The 21,532-nt window shown below is 40.9% G+C and overlaps 1 protein-coding gene across 1 annotated transcript in view; it reads left to right on the forward strand.

Moving 5' to 3' along the window:
- The window catches only part of LOC126991078 (uncharacterized), a 4,133-nt gene extending 2,678 nt beyond the window's left edge, over positions 1-1,455 (forward strand). The window contains exon 2 of the mRNA XM_050849773.1: positions 1-1,455. This exon is cut by the window's left edge and continues 788 nt beyond it. Coding sequence (XP_050705730.1) covers positions 1-77 — 77 coding nt within the window. The 3' untranslated portion in view covers positions 78-1,455.
- The last annotated feature ends 20,077 nt before the right edge of the window (positions 1,456-21,532 follow it).

Raw genomic sequence — 21,532 nt, forward strand, 5'->3', positions numbered from 1 at the left:
ACCAGTCTGGGCAGGAAGCACGGCAGAGGAAGCGTCAGAGAGCGGAAACACCTTGCAACCAATCTGCTGAAAAGTGAGGATGTGAGTGCCACGCGTGTGATGGTGTGATGCGGAGCGGCCATTGTTAGCGAGCAAGAAACTGAAGTAGGGGAATAGTCTGTAAGAAGCTGGGCAAAGGATTTAGGAGAGCTACCATTCCATATATAAAATTTAAACCTCAAAAGTGATAATGAAAAAAAATATATATAAAATGCATGATGCAAGAAATAAAATGCATAACATATAGATCAATACAAGAAGCAGTTGGAAAGGAATGTTAGAGAATCATTCCCAACACGCAAGTAATTTACTAGTGCAAAATATTACTTTACTTCTTAAATAGATAAGGAAGAGCATTACCAAAAACTACCGACTTATGACAAAGGAAATTCATTTACAATAAAATGGACAATGAAAAGCCGTGACAAATAATAAAAATAAAATGATGCAAGTAAGAAAATGGAGCATAACAAAGTACTAGTCTAGACATTTGAAAAAAAAAGCATTTTCTAAGTAAATAACTATAAAGTTTAAGTTTACTAATATCTACTGTGAAAGGCATCTGACGTAATCTCGTATGACGTACTAAAACGTTTACGTTTTTGTTTATCTTGTAGACTTGGCGATTTTTGTTGACACATTTGGTGACATGAAAGGGTATTCGATTTTTTTTATAATATTTCCAATATGTTGCCTTATTATCCTCTCATTTTTACATTTTAGGTATTGTAAGAGTTGGCCTCACAGCTGAATGTGTTGTTTGGTCACTCCTCGACCTTGGTGATTATTTTACATGAAATACATGTCATGGTATGTGTATAGTTAACTTCGTTCCTTGAAGTATATCACCAAAAACATAAGTGTTTCAGTACATTACAGAACATTTCAAGTGTACCTTCCAAAAACATAGACCTAGGAGAGGGGGTAGCCGAGTGGTCAGTGTGCGGATGTAGAGATCTTGACGACCCAGGAATCAAGTCCCACCGCAAGCAGCCGAAAAATTTCAATCATCGCCGAGTGAATTACCCTCAGGTCATCAATCAGCGACTTTGGTCAAGAGGAGCACTGTGGGCCAGCATGGATGAAGTCAAGTATCCACTTTGAATTAAATTCACCAGCGCCACTAACAGACTGGGGCCAGTCACCAGGACCCTCATGAGAGCCAAGCGGCAACATGAACAGCAGATGAAAGAAAATCATCAAACATTTTTTCCGGATGATTAAGATGAAGCCATCCCTTGTATGATTACACCAAGTAGGAAGAATACGGTTGTTCTAGAGCGAGTTGTAGCTTAGCTCTGGTTCGTACCTTGTTTTTCTTTTTTTGGAAGAGAGGAAGACAAGGGATTACATAAAGAAATATCATACGTTCAGCGCTCTAGGAGAACTATCACAATTATTACAGTTGGAGCCTAGAAAAAAAAAATGTTTCAAAACACTGCCACTCTTTTGGATCTAAAAAGAAAAAAAAAAAACTTTCCAGAACACAGCAACGGCCAAGATAATATGATTAGAGCAACAACGATTAACAATTGTTACATAATACGGGTCGGAAGCTGAAATCACACTAACAAAGGGTTACAAAAAACGTAGCCTGTCAGGTCTTGCATGTTACAGTTAATATGTTTTGTTGTGCTGTTTAACCGTAATGTTATTCATTTAAAAATATCTGAACAAATATCTCTGTTGTTATAGCTAGTTATGTGCTAACACGAGCATTCATAACTAAATATTCCTAAGCTTCATGAGAGTCATTAATAACTTTTTTTTATCAAGAAAATCAACCCACATTGGTCACCTGGCATGTTACAGTTGGTTTCGTCATATCCTTCATAATTTGTAGGCTAAATACAATATTCTCTCAATGTAGAATACTCAATCCGTCACAGAAATCTGTTATCCATAAGTCGTTATTGGCTGCATACATTAAGTGAGCACTACCTTAACAATCGAAAATATTACACTATGCATTATGAGACAGTGGAGGAAAGATGAGGCACCTAAACGTAATAGCTAACTAAAACAAGAAAACAGTCAACAAAAATCTATTATCGATAACACATTAATGAAGCATTACCCGTTTGCACTATAAGACAGCGGAGGAGAGATGATGCACAACAACCAAACAGTTAACTAAAACAAGGAAACATTGCTTCCAATAACTTTTTGACGAAGAAGAGTAATACGATAAATGGACATATTTGCTTTAATTTCACGCATTTCCCAGAAATTGTTATCGAACACGGAATCATTTTCAAAGTGCGTACCAAATTCTAGAGCCATTAAACATTACTTAATTCGGGTAAAATAAGAGGAAAACATATATTTAGTGCTGAATACTGGATCTCTCTCTTATTTTTTATCACTTATTTTTCTCTCTCATTTTATCACTCTCAAGTTCAGCAAGTCTAGAGCCTGAATTAATCATTGGCGTCAGTGGCGTATTAGTGTTTAATCCAATTTCTTAGCACTCTACAAATAATAAGCCATTGTAGAGAAAGAAAACGGGGAGTTATGGGTACACGTTTCATGTTTTTTTTTTTTTTCTAGTATGCTCATAAGTCAGCTGTATGCTGTATTTTACTTTGTATACAAATCATTGAGGACGAGTAGGGCTGTAATCAGTCCCATGGCAGGTAACACATTCAACACAGATTGCACAACTTCCTCAAGTTCCACTTGCGCTGTGTTTGAGTGAAATCCTCTTTCTTCGGGGCAAATAAATGAATAATGTCTAGGGGTTTTAAGGTAGTTCAGAAAAAAAGGTGCAAATATTAAAGCAACATTTTTACGTAATCCTACAAGCACATTTGTGGAAACATAAAGATAGAAGGTTGTAGGACTGTCACTACAGTAAACAAACTTTGGGTGATGCAGCAAAGGGAAGCAGCTGCAAGAGCATTAGGGGCTCCAGGAGACATGACAACCAACGTTCCCAAGTTTCCTGAAGGATGTTCACCTCCGGTCCCCTCGCTCCTCCTCCTTGTTCGAGTTTCCCCTCCACTTAAAGTCTCGCTAGCGGAAAGGAGGACAAGCGTTCATATATATATATATATATATATATATATATATATATATATATATATATATATATATAGATATATATATATATATATATATATATATATATATATATATATATAGATATATATATATATATATATATATATATATAAATATAAATATATATATATATATATATATATATATATATATATATATATATAAATATATATATATATATATATATATATATATATGGTGGTGTGGTGTGGTGTGGTGTGGTGTGGTGTGTGTGTGTGTGTGTGTGTGTCCAGACGACCTGCAAGAGGATAATGCCTTCCCGGATTACTATTGGGGAAAACGTGGCCTGCACGCGAGATAAGGCGGCCTGGTGACTCTCCGAAGGCCCTCCATGAGTGCCGCAGGAGCCAATGATAATCACAACATAACAATCTCCTGCCTTCCTGGAGGGTGCTTCCATGGTCCCCCGGGGCTCGCACTGAAGTGGGCCACGACGAGCATGTGGGAGAATAAAAGAAATGGATGGACCTTAAAGGGACAAGAAATCTTAATAGTATTGCAGGAAGCTGCCCGAGAAATTTATCGGGTCATGTCAGTTTGATGGGAATTTGTGATTGGAATGTTGCTGAACGTGATCGCTTTTCGAAAGGATAATCATAAAAATACATATACATGCAGGTATACATGCAGATGCGCGCAATCACACACACACACACACACACACACACACACACACACACACACACACACACACACACACACACACACACACACGAAAATACAATCAAATAAAGGAATAATCGCGTTTGCAAAAAGCTGCCACGTTCTCATTTTCCATGTTTCTTTGGCCTTTTCTTTTGCTCTGACGTTCTTACTTTCCAATACATTATGCGATCATTCTCTTTTCTCTTTGGAAAACCACATCTGCTTCCTTGTCTTCGTCGCCACCAAATACTCGTTTTCTTCCAATTATCATCTTAAATCGGACTTTTGAACTACTAAATTGAAAAGAGGAGTTGCAACGTCGGCCTCTCGTGCACCAGTAATGGCTACCTTCTTGCCCCCTCCAACATGCACCTCATGTAAGAACCTTGATAACCTGTTAAGACAACGCTTACCTGTACCTCCTCATCGAGACGAGACCAAGGAAATAAGTCTCACCTAACCACTCCTATTTGTACTTCTTCAAATATTCCCTTATAAACTTAGAAAGAATTACAAATATATGGTGCCAAGTCTTTCATATATTTTTTCTATTTGTTATATTCTAACAATTTTCTTAATTAAGGACGAGAACGGAGATAATGAATAATAAAAGGTAGTGTGTTAAAATAATCGATCTATTCTACACATTTTAAATTGGCAATCAACGATCCTTTGTTAAGAAAATGATGTAAATGATGCTGGAATGAAAGGAATACATGTAATTTACTTATTTCATGATTGTTATACGATATTAATTACTCAGCTGTTATATATCTATAAAAATTATCTTTTTACTTTGACCCACATATATCACGTACGTGGTGTTATAGTTAATATGCCTGTTTACGAGTCGGTGGACTGGGTTAGATTCCCAGCCCGGGCAGGCGAGCATCTCTGCCTGCTGTTGATCCTCCCTAGCGTGCTGTCTGATAAATGTGTACCTGAGGATACCAAAAAAGAGAAACTGTGGTTACCGGATGTCATCCTCCCAGTGTCTCTTATTCACCGACTATGGGACGGAGAGGAGCACAGAGGCCGTATGCAGTTGCAGCAAGTCACGAACTGTACATTTATCTTACTAGGAGATATTTTTAGATCGTGCTTTAAGCCAATGGAAGTCCAGTAACAGACAGATTTGTTCCGGTTTTATGAAGGATAAAATTATAACCTTGACAAACAGCAGCTAAAGCTGAGCACAATAACAAAGACAAAAGTCCACTTGTATACATTTTCCGCTCTATTTGCACAGTCTAACTGGTAAAGAATAACAAAAAGCTTGAAACCTACATTTTTCCGAGTAGCATTTTTTTTGATAAAACAACACTGGCAACGACGGAAAACACGCAAAACATACGTGTGGCTGAAACATAAATAAAATTGTGGCGCGGAGTCCCGCAAATTTCAGGGGGCCAGTTTGGAAGGGAAATTGTTGAGGCACAGACCGACGATTCAAGAATAACAAACACTTCCCCTGACACACAAAGTTTGAACCCCATTGCATTCCCGCCAAGAACATTTTATCAGACGCCAACCTCCATCACGTTACAGCTTCCTTCACTTGCACCCAGTTCGCATGCAACCCTTGATGAGGAAATTCTACCACGAAAATCATCTGGGGTTCATGATTGTGTGATAAAGTTTGCATCGTACCGCCGTTGCCGCCACCACGACGACGACCACCTCAACGACTTACCCCAATGCTTTGAAAAATGGTGTGTGTGTGTGTGTGTGTGTGTGTGTGTGTGTGTGTGTGTGTGTGTGTGTTTATTTATGAACATTTTATACGTTCATTTATCTATATACTTATCTTCTTAACGTATGTCTTTTTGTCAATTTATTATAAACTCTCTAAAGCCACTTATTACTGTGTGAACACGTATTGGATATGTACATGGAAGGATAAAAAAATAAAAAAAAAACCCTGCACAGAGCGTTTATGAATTTAGAGGAAGCGTACGACAATGTTACGAAAAGGGAGCTGAGGTGTTGCAGGAGGACATCAGGAGTAACAGAGAAGTATATGGGAGAGGTGAAAGACAAGTACGAGAGTAGTGCAATCGTGGCCACATGTGCTGGAATAGCGGAGTGTCTCTCAAGGTCGAAGTGGGACTACACACACCATGCACTTGCTTTGAGTCTCCTCATGCTCTCTGTAGTGAATGGATAGGCTGATGGATGAGGTCAGGCAGCAGTTTCCGTGGCTATATTATTTGCGGATGACATTGTGATATATTGCAAATGCTAAAGAGGAGTTGAAAAGGAGCTAGACAGGCAGAGGTATGCAATTGAGATAAGAAGGATGGAAATTAGATGGAGCAAGACAGAGTACATGTGTGTGAGTGAGACTGATGCAAATAGTACAGTGACGTTATATGATTGGAGTTGACGAAGGTAGATAAGTCTAAGTAATCGGGTCCAATTGTCAAAAGCAATGGAGAGCGTGGTCAGGAAGTGAAGATGAGCGTACAGGCCAGGTGGATTGACTGGAAAGGGGTGACAAGTGATTTGCGATACATTACGGTAGCGAGACCTGCGTTGCTGTATGGTATGGAGACGATTCCACTGACAAAAGTACGGGAGTTAGAGCTGCAGCTGGCGGAGTAGATGTTGCGATTTCCACTTGGAGTAACGAGAAGGGCCATGATCAGAAACGAGTATATCAGAAAGACAACACTTATACGATGGTTCGTAGACAAAGCGAGAGAGGCAATACTAAAATGGTTTGGGCATACATAAAGGAGAGATGCAGACTATCTTGGGAGGATGATGCTAAGGATGGAACTGGCTGAGAGAAGAGCATGGTCATGAAAGTTAATGGACGCCATCGAGGAAGACATGCAGGAAGACGGAGTAACGGAGGGCGAGGCAGAGGAGAGTGAAAGGTGTAGAGGGTTGATCTCCTCTGACGAATACTAACAAGCCCAAGCCGAAAGAAGAAGCGTATTGTCCCTAAGGCAGAACCACCAGGTTTGGCGTCAAAGGTTGTGCGAGGCGACGCGTCCCTAGGCATATTTCGCTACGGATTTATTAATATGAACTCCGATTTCGGTCATATGACTGTGCAAGCAAAGAAGCCTCTGAGTACGAACGCACCATCAAAGCCACGAAGGAGCCACAACACCAACATGGTTCATTGACCAAACTTCTGCCGTGATCAATGAATTTTAGGTTATCGAGATTCAAGAAAAATTTTTTTTAATTCAGTCGACACAGACAAATGCCATGTCGCATTAGAGTTTCAATGTCTTCTTGAATAATCTGAGAATGCGATGTGAGCCTAACCACGTGACAACTTAAAAGGACTGTGATAAAAATGTCCTTTCGTCTTGAGGCAGGTCAAGAAAGCACTACAGCGTTTTCCTGCATTTTCATTGTAAGAGGTGAGTATGGAAAAAGCTGCCACGCTAAAAAGGGAGAAAAGAATGTGATAGACGTCTGCCTTAAATTTTCAGGCGGGTCTCAAAAAATACCATCTCCCTTCTTCATCAGGAGTTCAAGGTGATGAATATTAAGATGAAGTAATAACGGTAGCGATAGACACTTAATCACACAATTCTCCTCCCGATTTCCGGGTGACCAAGGAAGCACCGAGTGTCTTCCCCCAGCTCAGAGTCCAAGGTGGCAGTCACGGCGATACGTTTTAAGTCCAGACCATCGCACCGCACGTCACCGAAAAGCTATACTTCAGAGGCTTAATTATCGGAGAAGCATTATCAACCACATAATTATCGGAAATTCAATATCTCCACTCAGAAATCCGTTGATAAATATCGTCACTTGGATGTTCATAATGATGGCTCTGAGATGATGATTTTTGAAAGCATTTGCCAGCCGCTCTGACACCGCGAAGGTGTGACGAACCTTCATGGCGGATTCTGTGTTTGAGGCTCAAAAGACTGCTTGGATGCTACTTCAGGATGTGTTTGGTTTAGAGAGTGAAAAGGGTTAAAAGGAACCTATCGTTATGTATAAGTTTAAAACAGAAAACGTAAAATTATTTCTGACGATTTTTTTTTTACAATTCTAATAAAACAATTAAGAACGGCATTTCATATATATATATATATATATATATATATACACACACATATATATATATATATATATATATATATATATATATATATATATATATATATATATATATATATATACACACACACATATATATATATATATATATATATATATATATATATATATATATGACACCTACCGAACGGGCGCAAGCTACCCCCGGTGAGGTATATATGGGAGGTGAGAAGGGAGCTGCAGCCCTCCATAGACCCTTCCATGTCCTCACTAACCGTTTCCCTATTGTCTCACCAACACCGGAGAGTAGTTCAGCATGCTCTCTAAAGACAGATCCTCTCTTTATCCACACCACACTACATTCACATAACATATACACCTTTTTCCAAAATTCAAAATTCAAAATGGCTCAATTAAGCAATGCCTCGGAGTCCCCGCCTGGGGGGGGGACCACAAATTCCCCCAGGGAGGACTCCCCTTCTGGCTGCCGACCCGAGAGGTGTCTTGATAACTCCTCGAACCTCTTTCTTCTCAATTTCTGCAACATTCGCGGTCTTCGCTCTAATTTTTATTCTGTGGAACATCATCTCTCCTCCTCTAAACCTCACCTTCTCTTCCTTACCGAAACACAGGTTTCTGAGGCTACTGACAGCAATCTCTACTCTGTTTCCTCCTACTATCTCTATCCTAAATTTCAATCCAAAGCTGGATGTTGCGCCTACGTGCGCAACGACATCACTTGCTCTCGTGCCCACGACCTTGACTCTTCTGAATTTTCCACCATCTGGTTAAGACTTCACTGTCATTCTATTACTAAATACATCTGTGCTGTTTATCTCTCACCTAACTCTACCAACTATGTAAAATTCTTTGACTATTTGAATTCTAAAGTGGAGCACATCTTGACCCACTCTCCCTTCGCTGAAATCTCCATCCTAGGAGATTTCAATGTTCACCACCAGCTTTGGCTTTCATCCTCTTTCACTGACCATCCTGGTGAACAAGCCTACAACTTTGCTATCCTCAACGACCTAGTGCAGTTGGTCCAGCACCCTACACGTATTCCTGACCGTCTTGGAGATCGGCCCAACATTCTAGACCTCTTCCTTACCTCAAACCCTTCTGCTTATTCTGTCAAACTGTTCTCTCCGTTGGGCTCCTCCGATCACAATCTTATTTCTGCATCCTGTCCTATCGCTCCTGTACATCCTCTGGACCCACCGAAGAGGCGATGCTTCTGGCATTTTGCTTCAGCTCGGTGGGACGACCTGAGGATGTACTTTTCCGATTTCCCGTGGAATGATTATTGCTTCCAGGATAGAGACCCCTCTGTGTGTGCTCAGCGCATCACAGAGGTGATTGTCTCTGGAATGGAGGCATACATTCCTCGTTCTTTCTCTACTCCTCACTCTAAAAAGCCTTGGTTTAATCACGCTTGTTCTCGTGCTGTCAATGATAGAGGTAGCTCACAAAAGATACCAGAGCCTTCAAACTAATGCTAATTATGAACTTTACATTTCTGCCCGAAATCGCGCCAAATCTATTCTCCGACTAACCAAAAATTCTTTCATTAATAGAAAATGTCAAAACCTTGCTTTCTCTAACTCTTCCCGTGACTTCTGGCATCTAGCCAAAAACATCTCCTCCAACTTCACTTCTTCATCTTTCCCTCCACTCCTCAGTCCTGACGGCAACACTGCCGTCTCATCTATCTCTAAGGCTGAACTCTTCTCTCAAACTTTTTCTAAAAACTCCACTCTGGACGATTCTGGGCATATTCCTCCTACTCATCCCCCCTCTGACTCCTTTATGCCTGTTATAAAGATTCTTCAAAATGATGTTTTCTATGCCCTCTCTGGCCTCAATCCTCAGAAGGCTTATGGACCTGATGGAGTGCCTCCTATTGTCCTTAAAAACTGTGCCTCCGTGCTGTCACCCTGCCTGGTCAAACTCTTTCGCCTCTGCCTGTCAACATCTACCTTTCCTTCTTGCTGGAAGTATGCCTTCACACAGCCTGTACCTAAGAAGGGTGACCGCTCCAAGCCCTCAAACTACCGTCCTATTGCTTTACTTTCTTGTCTATCTAAAGCTTTTGAATCAATCCTTAACCGTAAGATTCAAAAGCACCTTTCCACTTCTGACCTTCTATCTGATCGCCAGTATGGGTTCCGCAAGGGGCGTTCTACTGGTGATCTCCTACCTTCTTAACTGACTCTTGGTCATCCTCTCTTAGCCGTTTCGGTGAAACTTTTGCTATTGCGCTGGACATATCAAAAGCTTTTGATAGGGTCTTGCACAAATCTTTGCTTTCTAAACTACCCTCCTACGGTTTCTATCCTTCTCTCTGTACCTTTATCTCCAGTTTCCTTTCAGACCGTTCTATTTCTGCCGTGGTAGACGGTCACTGTTCTTCCCCTAAATCTATTAACAGTGGTGTCCCACAGGGTTCTGTCCTATCTCCCACTCTTTTTCTGTTGTTCATTGATGATCTTCTTTCCAAAACGAACTGTCCTATCCATTCCTACGCCGATGATTCCACTCTGCATTATTCAACTTCTTTTAATAGAAGACCCACCCTTCAGGAACTTAACGACTCAAGGCTGGAGGCTGCAGAACGCTTAGCCTCAGACCTTACTATTATTTCCGATTGGGGCAAGAAGAACCTGGTGTCCTTCAACGCCTCAGAAACACAGTTTCTCCACCTATCCACTCGACACAATCTTCCAAACAACTATCCCCTATTCTTTGACAACACCCAGCTATCACCTTACTCTACACTAAACATCCTCGGTCTATCCTTAACTCAAAATCTCAACTGGAAACTTCATATCTCATCTCTTACTAAATCAGCTTCCTCGAGGCTGGGCGTTCTGTACCGTCTCCGCCAGTTCTTCTCCCCTGCACAGTTGCTGTCCATGTACAGGGGCCTTGTCCGCCCTCGTATGGAGTATGCATCTCATGTGTGGGGGCTCCACCACACAGCTCTTCTGGACAGAGTGGAGGCAAAGGCTCTTCGTCTCATCAGCTCTCCTCCTCATACTGATAGTCTTCTACCTCTTAAATTCCGCCGCAATGTTGCCTCTCTTTCTATCTTCTATCGATATTTCCACGCTGACTGCTCTTCTGAACTTGCTAACTGCATGCCTCCCCCCTCCGCGGCCCCCGCTGCACTCGACTTTCTACTCATGCTCATCCCTATACTGTCCAAACCCCTTATGCAAGAGTTAACCAGCATCTTCACTCTTTCATCCCTCACGCTGGTAAACTCTGGAACAATCTTCCTTCATCTGTATTTCCTCCTGCCTACGACTTGAACTCTTTCAAGAGGAGGGTATCAGGACACCTCTCCTCCTGAAACTGACTTATCTTTCGGCCACCTCTTTGGATTCTTTTTAGGAGCAGCGAGTAGCGGGCTTTTTTTTATTAATGTTTACTTTTTTGTGCCCTTGAGCTGTCTCCTTTGCTGTAAAAAAAAAAAAAAAATATATATATATATATATATATATATATATATATATATATATATATATATATATATATATATATATAAACACATACACACCAATGCACACACGCGCGTAAAAACACGCACTAACTACGAAAAAGCGACGTTATCTTCGTCAGTACTTATCAAAGATGTCTCCCCTGCGATTGAACAGCCATAAACGGTTTATCAAACTCTTTCATCGCTCATTTCCTTCTCATATTTGATTGTGATGAGTAGAAATCCGACGAGGGAATTTCATTTAGCATTTACATATCATATTTTATCTTCAAAAGCCGTGCGTTTCGAAGGACTCTGCACTCAGGGACATATTTCCTTTACTTTCAAATTCTGATAACATTTTTCCTTAACGTCATTATATGTGTAATGCCTGTGTTTTGGGGGGTCTCATCATGACAGGATCAAGATGAGAATAAATACCTAGATTATTTCCGAACATCAATGTTAGCGAAAGGAAATGAACACTTAAAAATCAATTGTATCCTCATATTTAAATGCAGCATTATACCAAACCTTAAATTCTAATTATCTAAAGCTTCTTGAGATCGAGGTCAACCAGGAGGCGGATTAAAAGGAAGAGAGAAGAGAGCAGAGGAGGAGGAAACATGAAAACATGGAAATGCAGGCAACAAAAAGCCTATTGGCTCATTACGAGGTTGCCCGCTTTGGTGATTTAATTTAATTTAATTCAATTTTCTCACCAATTTCACAGTCGCGAATGAGGTCGGGGTCACTTACTGGTATCAGAGAGGAGGAGGAGGAGGAGGAAATGAAGACCAAACAAAAAAAAAAAGAGAAAAAATGGGAGAAGTGGAAGGCGAAAGAAGTGTGACGAAAACAAAAAATGAACAGAGGGAAGAGTGAAGGAGAACGGAGGACAGTTAGAAGAAGCGGAACACGGAGCGGAGAAGGAAGTGGAGGAGGAGCAGTAGAATTCAGGACCGTCGGTGCACACAATTTGGATTACGGGGCGGCTGTTACCCTTGCGACCTCCTTACGTCTCCCACCTAAATCATCATCAGGAAGTCGGCAGACCATGTCATTCTTTGCTCGGCTTTCCTCTTTCTCTGAAAGTCTGATGAATGCGGGATGTTTACAAGAACAGAAATGTTTATATTGTATGATGGTCGCTTTCATTCCATCTGTGTACTTCCGAGCGTAAGTATGGTATATGCGAATGGATAGCTCGTTATTGTGTGTAAATCAAATTAAATGCAATAATTTACTTAAATGCTTATCATACAAATAACTCTTACCATATCTTATTTAAAATCCAAGCATGCCGATTTGCATCGATACTATTATGCCATAAAAGTAATATTCTGTCGAATATTACCCATGTGATTTGCAAACAATAAATCATTGAAAACCTTTTATTTGCACTTGCAGAACTAATGTATTTTTATATACTTTAAATGAGAAAACAAAAATTGAAGCCCATTGTTGACATGACCGTTTTTCGTGTGCTTGTATGGTATAAGATGCAAATCGACGTGAGGGTTATTCGTATAAACAAACATTCAAGTATATTATTGAAGAAATAGTTGGAATATTTACCGCAAGTAGCCAACAATATCGGACACTTTGATTTTCACCCAGAACGAGCTAGCAATGCCCACGTGCCACTCCTATCAAAATTCACGCTTGTAGATGGACTAATGAAATGAAACCGATTATTGTTAGTTACATATCAATGGCATGTGAAGCTATCATAGCCAACCACAACATAGGTGCATGAGATAACGTTAAAGGTGTAGGACGTATTGATTTTTACCCAACAACCCATATGGAAAGGTTGGCTCATCAGTAGATTTTTTTTTTTTTTTTTTTTTACGTCGCTGCCTGTTGCGCCGGTAGGCATCTTCCTGGTGGGGCCTGATGGTCGGCCCAAGGCTTCTTCCAGGTGGGGCCTGATGGTCGGCCCAAGGCTTCTTCCAGGTGGGGCCTGATGGTCGGCCCAGCCCGTTCTGGCGCAAGCGAGTGTTTATAGTGGCACCATCTATAAGAGGTACCGATACAGCGATAAAAAATAACATGTCAAAAGGTGATTCCCACATGTAATTAATATATGAACATAGCGTTCCCATTCTATATTAGTGAAAAGCGAAATCAATATAAAAAAAAAAAACTTATCGCACTAGGTCAGTTTCGTTGTGACCTTTTTGGTCCAGTGATGATTTTCCGTCGTGAAAAATATAATCAAGTTATGCAGCGGCTTTGTTTTTTTCAAGGGGAAACAATGGTTGGAAAGAAAAGTGTATTACGGGTGTGCATAAACTGTTCAGATTCATTAAAACATTGGACAAAAACTGATGAACAGAAACAGCCGCCCCATCTTTGGTCTGTGCTGAAAACAAGGCGTTCAGACAAGATTTGTGAGGACGGGAAAATATATTATATATAAACTCCCTGATGCCAAAATGTCCCCAACATGGTATTAAATGAAAACTATTTTCTGCCACTCTCATCAAACAGATCGAAAATTTGCATGAGTGAGGTATACTTAAAGTAAAATATCTTTTTTTCTATACTATAACTGACAATATCGTGTTCCACGTATAAACACCTCGGAGATCGCATATTAGCCGCAGCATGTTTCTGAGAAAATGTTACGCTGGAGAGACTCTGTCCTAAGATTGGCTGACGTGGCTTCCAAGAGTCTTGATTTTGGCTCCGAGGCAAGTAATTTGTAACGTGGGGTTTGGGCTGCGGAGAGTTCCACGCGAGGATATGATGAGAGAGAGAGAGAGAGAGAGAGAGAGAGAGAGAGAGAGAGAGAGAGAGAGAGAGAGAGAGAGAGAGAGAGAGAGAGAGAGAGAGAGAGAGAGAGAGAGAGAGAGAGAGAGAGAGAGAGAGAGAGAGAGAGAGAGAGAGAGAGAGAGAGAGAGAGAGAGAGAGAGAGAGAGAGAGAGAGAGAGAGAGAGAGAGAGAGAGAGAGAGAGAGAGAGAGAGAGAGAGAGAGAGAGAGAGAGAGAGAGAGAGAGAGAGATTCATATATTAATTACAAGTGGCAATCACCTTTTGACATACTATTTTCAATCGCTGCATCGGTACCTCTTATATTATCTACTGATGAGCCAACCTTTCCATATGTGTTGTTGGGTGAATATCTATATTTCCTACACTTTTAACATTATCTCATAAACCTATGTTGTGGTTGGCTTTGGTATGGAGCCTGTCAGCAGTCTCTGCAAATTAGTAATCATATAGAATACAGACCCTATTTTTAACATGAACAGAATTTCTCATCCTTTAAAGAAATAACAAATTAGTACTATGAGTTTCCTCATTTTTTTCAAAATATCTAAAATCATATATTCTTTCTTCGTATTTAATTTGTAATGCGATAAATTTGAACAGTGAAAATATGAAAAAAAATTCCTGGAAATAGAGAAAACTCTGAAACAACTGAAACAAACACAACCTTCGTTAATTGCATTTTCCACCAGTAATCATCCAACTCCCTCCTTCTCATTACTGAAAACAAACACACAACCTTCTTAATTGGCCCGCAAGGTAATCCAATCCACTCCCCCTGTCTTCATTTCTGGAGGAGGAAGGAGTCCCTGGGAAGTGGGGGAGAGAGGAGGGGAAAGATATCCATTTACCTTCCAGCCTCTAATCTGCCAGGCCACACGTTCGATAGTCTCCGGAAATCTTCTTGAGAAAACAATGGAAGACAGTAATTCCATAGAATGCTAGGTTTCTATGTGGTAAAAATCTCAGTTATCCATCTTGGGTTGGCTAAGGAAAGGATGCCCGCTTTTGTATATATGTTTGACCTGCGTACATATTACGTATTTCTTATATTACATAAATATATTTATTATTAACAAATTCTTATTGTTGTCACTGACCAAGAATACAAGTTCCATTGCACATTTGATTCTAGAAATACCGGTCATGCTTCACTTCAATGATGACATTAGTATATGTTCCCATTCTTTATCATTATTATCATCGACAGCTTAGCAAGGAAAATGTATTGTAAACTAGTAACTTTGAGTTTTTCTCTCCTAAAAAATGGGGCTGAAATGTCAGGACCAACCCTCGTTCAAATATGAACAGAACATTCATCACTTCATATAGTACTACTTATTTTTAATCAATAATAAAAAAGGCAGAAATAATATTTCATGAACGATACATTTACAAAATTAAAATATAATCACATGAAAACTCCACGGTATTCAGATTAGTGTAGGGAGGAAAGCCGGAAAAATACCTCTTCTGCTTATAACTTGGTCTAAATCTCCAATAGAATTCCCATGGGAAAGGGTCCAAAGCAATAAACAGCTCGTCACTGGCAGGCGGTCGCGGTGATCGCAGAGCAAACGACAAAAATATATCTACCGTGAGACGGGCGAGCCACAGCTACCTAAAGAATTGCCCTTGAGACGCATCAGCCGTTTTTTCCTCTCGGCTGGCGGGACACGCCTGAGAGTACACAGAAATCAATGCTTCCTTACGTCCAGGACTCCTCCTCCTCCAAGCCAGTCTTGTTCCTACCGTCTCGCAAGCCAGCGTAGAGAGAAGAAAACTCTGAACCGACTGTAGTATCATTGCCGCTGTAGGTGGCACTGATCCCAGTTTAAAAATATTGATTATCTAATTATTTTGTCTACTTGTAAATGTCCTTAATTAAATATGATCACCGCGGCGAGTTCCTAACATCCCACGAACTACGTGAATAAAGAGGAAGGGAGGGGGAGATGTCTGGAGGATAACATGTCGGGAATGGAAAATGTTCAAGGGGGAAGGGCGTTTATGAGAGGGAGGGGAAGTCAAACACTCGAACAGTACGAGTGGACGTCCCCCAAAATGATATTAAAGACCTATATAACGAATGTTTGTCCGAGCCTCTGGTCCTCTTACGAGCAGCTCAAAGGATGGGTGGGTCGGCAACATGTATACCGTTAAATTATTGCACAACACATGTCTTCGTATCTATTTACAGAAGCATTTCATATCTAATGGGTGAAACCATCATTTCTTTTCCTTTTAAATTTTTTGCAAATCAAAGCACTGACATCGAAAACTCAAAAATTAATTTTGCTTTGATTTCTATTACATTTTTTTTCCTCTTCCATGCGTCGTCCATCTGTAAGGAATTGGAGCGCATCACTTTGGTGCCATTTTCCTTGCCAGCTGTGTCTTTTCTTTGTAACTTGTAAGAATGCTAACCCTTTGGCCTTTCAGATTTTTTGTTTTATTTCGCACATCCCGAAGCCCTGTCTGTTATCACAGAAGATATCGTGGCCCGGAGTGCAAGAGAGCGCTTTTGGGAATGAACACTCAGGAAAACTGTTAAACAGACAAAAGGGAGCAAAAGGAAGGCACGGAGAGGGAATAGTATTAAGAGGCTCAGCAGCAATTTCTTGTTTCAGTTATTGGTACAGCTGTCTTTTGTTCCTCATGGACTTTTATTTTTTGGTAATGGAGACAAATGAACAGAACAAAAAATCCCGCGAGCTGTTCCTGTAAAATGAACAAAAAATGTCATATATGATCAAATCCTGAAATCATCAGATAAACTTCCTGAGGTGAGAAGATTCTTTTCCCTTCAGAGATAGGAAAGAAATACCAAAATGAATCATCATGAAAAAAAACCTCGACTATAATGAAGAGAATAACGAGACACAAACAAACGTTTAAGGTAATAAGCCGGATTTTGCGGACGATGGCCCACGTGGATGATGGCCATTATTCACGTGTAGCCCACTCAGTAATTTTCTTAATATAATTTGCTAATCCAGTTGTACTGATAGGAGTCTCTAACAGAGTAAACCAGGTGCTTATATTGTATGTTATTATTTCGTGTCCTTAAACCTACAATTTTCCCATAATGATAAGGAGCACAGCTGCTACCTAAACCTTCACTGAGTGGTATCTGATCGCTTGTTTTTGGTTATTACTTACGAAACTACATCATACCGTTACCCTTCAACCTATTTACACACACAGCACCAAAATGTAATACCGAGTGTAATCTGGGTATCTAATGTCATTGTATAATCCATAACATGTTTCATTTATGTAAGCCTGCTTCCAGACTGATCCCTTTAGAACCTGGAACAAAACGTATCGTTCCCGGTTTAAAAATATACACATATTGATAGTTGTTCTGTGCGTGGATACTTGAATGTTAATCCAACATGATCTCCCGTACTAGGAAATACTCTTTGATGGGCATTTGGATATTTGATATTTTAACTGAGGGGTCGAATAAAACAAATTAAATGCGGCTTTATTATACGTTCCACGTTTTTATTACCATAATTTTCTCACATCAATCATCTAAAAATTGATGAATGACAACTTACAACCTTGTTACGATACACGCGGTCTATCATGACGCGAAAGAAGACATTTTGATTTTTTTTTGTGTTTAATAATAACGATGAATATCTTATTTCATCAAAATGTCTAAGATAACACTACTCAAAAGTGCACTAACATCGTGTAAGCATGTTTCCTTGCTGAACGCTCCCCAGACTGATTACCTCCTGTGCCTTTTCACTGAACATTATTACTCACTTACTTTGTGAAATAAATTGTAGTTATACTTTGTTATGTGAGGTTACTGAAACATAACTGGTGGTGGACACAGTGTGCTCATGAAAATTTAGCAACTCATTCGCCTGAATTGCTTTTTTTGCTTATCTACTTTTTTTTTCTGAGAAAATATCTTTCAAAAATAATATATTCTAAGTTGATTTTAGCACACTAACGTTGATAAAGTGTATGAAGATTTAGCAGCTTCTTGTGAATCCGAATAAGCAAATAATGGATAAGCACCTTGCCTGGGACACTGAGCAGTGTAATGGCAGGGTAGTTTTTGCAGTCTGAAGGTTCCCTGTTCTTTTTCAGAAAGGGACGACCAGCCCCTTTTTTCCATTCAGAATAAATGGTGTCAAACTGTCAAACGGCAGTCAAGAGAGCATGAAACAAGCGAATCATGGCCTCTCCAGCTTTGAACAACTCTGCAGTGATATTACAAATATCAGCAGCTGCCTTTACACCTCTCAAACTTGTCACAGACTCTCTGACCTCGCTAAGGTGGATCAACAGCCGTCATTTGCAACTCAGCATCTGGGAGTTGCTCGCCTGGAGCGTTCGTCATGTAAATGTGATCAACGTACTCAGCCCAACGAGCCCCTCTGTCAATCACTGTCTGACACCAGGCAACCATCTGCTGTTCGGACAGAGCTCACCTAAAGCCCCTATTACACGTATCCGGTTTCCTACGGCGCCGTCGGTCGCGACGCTAGCGTATGTTCAAACCGGAGCGTGTGATAGCAAATCGGCCGTATGAACGCTCACCCACGGCCGGCCGGATGAACTTTCGCCAGTACTAAAGTTGGCCGTACGGCCAACCTTCAAACAGCACGCTAGAGCAATAGCAACGAGATTGTCGTCGAGAGAAGGCATGTCACTCCTCCACCACATCCAGTGCTACACTGACCCACTTGCCACCGGCCGTTCAAATACGTGTAATAACTCTAGCCGTAGGCCAGAATTTTCCTACGGCGCCGTAGGCCAGGTTGGCCGTAGGAAACCGGATACGTGTAATAGGGGCTTAAGAGGGAACTATTTTTAGGCTCAGTAAGCAGGTCGGAGGTCATTTGCATTGAAATGGCCCTCGACATCCTCGGCGAGACTCCTGACATACATCTCCTTGTCTCTCCTCAGGAGAGTTCTACTCCTACGCGACAGAGCCATTGGTTCTAATTTCCAGCAAGCCTGGTAGCGTTTCCCCGAGGCAAATCCATTCATATATATCGACCGCTCTCCACTGCACTTCTTTGCAGCTTGAAGAGTTTCACGTTTGAAGGTATCCTACAGTTATACCGGGTTCTTAAGGGGGCTGACTACATTGAACCGATTTGAGACGGTCACTGCATACACATGGGTACATGCCAAGTTTTTTAGTCTCTCGAGATGAATTACAGTATGGAATATCTCGAGATTCGTCTTGACTTGACTAAAAGCTTGAGTGTTGCAAAATAAAGCCTATGATCAGTTGCAGAAGACTCTGCATTCTGATCTAGGTATCTTTATTTCACGTATATATAAGATCAAAACTCCACCTGCTTCAATTAGCCTAAGAATGTCCCAAAGGCAGTAACGATTCGTTGCATAAAACTTTACATGTTGGCAGCTCCTCGGGGAGTTAGCCGCTCAAAAGACATAATAGGACAAATTGTGAATACTCAACAAAAGCTGAATAATAAACGATATAGTCCCTGGCTACACCACCCAACACACACACACACACACACACACACACACACACACACACACACACGCAATACATATATACATATATATATATATATATATATATATATATATATATATATATATATATATATATATATATATATATATATATATATATATCGTGCGAAATCTGTTCTCCGACTGATCAAAAACTCCTTCATTAACAGAAAATGCCAAAACCTTGCTTTTACTAATTCTTCCCGGGACTTATGGCATTTAGCCAAAATCATATCCTCCAACTTCACTTCTTCATCTTTCCCTCCTCTCCTTAGTCCTGACGGCAGCACCGCCGTCTCATCTATCTCTAAGGCTGAACTCTTCTCTCAAACTTTCTCTAAAAACTCCACTCTGGACGATTCTGGGCATATTCCTTCAACTCATCCCGCCACTGACTCTTTTATACCTGTTATTAAGATTTTTAGGAATGATTGTTTCTATGCCTTCTCTGGCCTCAATCCTCGGAAAGCTGATGGCCCTGATGGAGTGCCTCCTATGGACCTTAACAACTGTCATTCCGTGCTGATACCCTGCCTGGTCAAATTGCTTCGTCTCTGCCTTTCAACATCTATCTTTCCTTCCTGCTGGAAGTATGTCTTCATACAGCCTGTGCCTAAGAAGGGTGACCGTTCCAATCCCTCAAACTACCGTCCTATAGCTTTACTTTCTTGTCTATCTAAAGCTTTTGAATCAATCCTTAACCGGAAAATTTAAAAGCACCTTTCCACTTCTGAACTTCGATCTGATCGCCAGTATGGGTTCCGCAGGGGCGTTCTACTGGTGATCTCCTTGCCTTCCTAAATGAGTCTTGGTCATCCTCTCATAGCCGTTTCGGTGAAACCTTTGCTATTGCGCTGGACATATCAAAAGCCTTTGATAGGGCCTGGCACGAATCTCTGCTTTCCAAACTACCCTCCTACGATTTCTATCCTTCTCTTTGTACCTTTATCTCCAGTTTCCTTTCTGACCATTCTATTTCTGCTGTGGTAGACGGTCATTGTTCTTCCCCTAAACCTATTAACAGTGGTGTCCCGCAGGGCTCTGTCCTATCTCCCACTCTCTTTCTGTTCATTAATGATCTTCTTTCCAAAATGAACTGTTCTGTCCATTCTTACGCCGATGACTCCACTCTGCATTATTCAACTTCTTTCAACAGAAGACGCACTCAACAGGAACTAAACGATTCCAGGCAGGAGGCTGCAGAACGCTTAGCCTCAGACCTTACTATTATTTCCGATTTGGGCAAGAAGAACCAGGTGTCCTTCAACGCCTCAAAAACACAATTTCTCCACCTATCCACTCGACACAATCTTCCAGATATCTATCCCCTATTCTTCTACAACACTCAGCTATCGTCTTTTTCAACATTAAACATCCTCGGTCTATCCTTAACTCAAAATCTCAACTGGAAACTTCATATCTCTTCTCTTACTAAATCAGCTTCCTCGAGGTTGGGCGTTCTGTACCGTCTCCGCCAGTTTTTCTCCCCCGCACAGTTGCTTTCCATTTATAGGGGTCTTGTCCGCCCTCGTATGGAGTATGCATCTCACGTGTGGGGGGGCTCCACTCACACAGCTCTCCTAGACAGAGTGGAGTCTAAGGCTCTTCGTCTCATCAGCTCTCCTCCTCTTACTGATGGTCTTCTTCCTCTTAAATTCCGCGGCCATGTTGCCTCTCTTTCTATCTTCTATCGATATTTTCATGCTGACTGCTCTTCTGAACTTGCTAACTGCATGCCTACCCCCCTCCCGCGGCCCCGCTGCACACGACTTTCTACTCGTCCTCATCCCTATACTGTCCAAACCCCTGACACCTCTCCACCCGAAATTGATCTCTTTTGGCTTCTCTTTACTTTTATCTTTTATAGGAGCGGCGAGTAGCGGGCTTTTTTTTCGTACTTTGTTTGTTGCCCTTGAGCCGTGTCCTCTGATGTAAAATATATATATA

Source organism: Eriocheir sinensis, unplaced genomic scaffold, assembly GCF_024679095.1.
Source record: "Eriocheir sinensis breed Jianghai 21 unplaced genomic scaffold, ASM2467909v1 Scaffold238, whole genome shotgun sequence".
NCBI lineage: Eukaryota > Metazoa > Arthropoda > Malacostraca > Decapoda > Varunidae > Eriocheir > Eriocheir sinensis.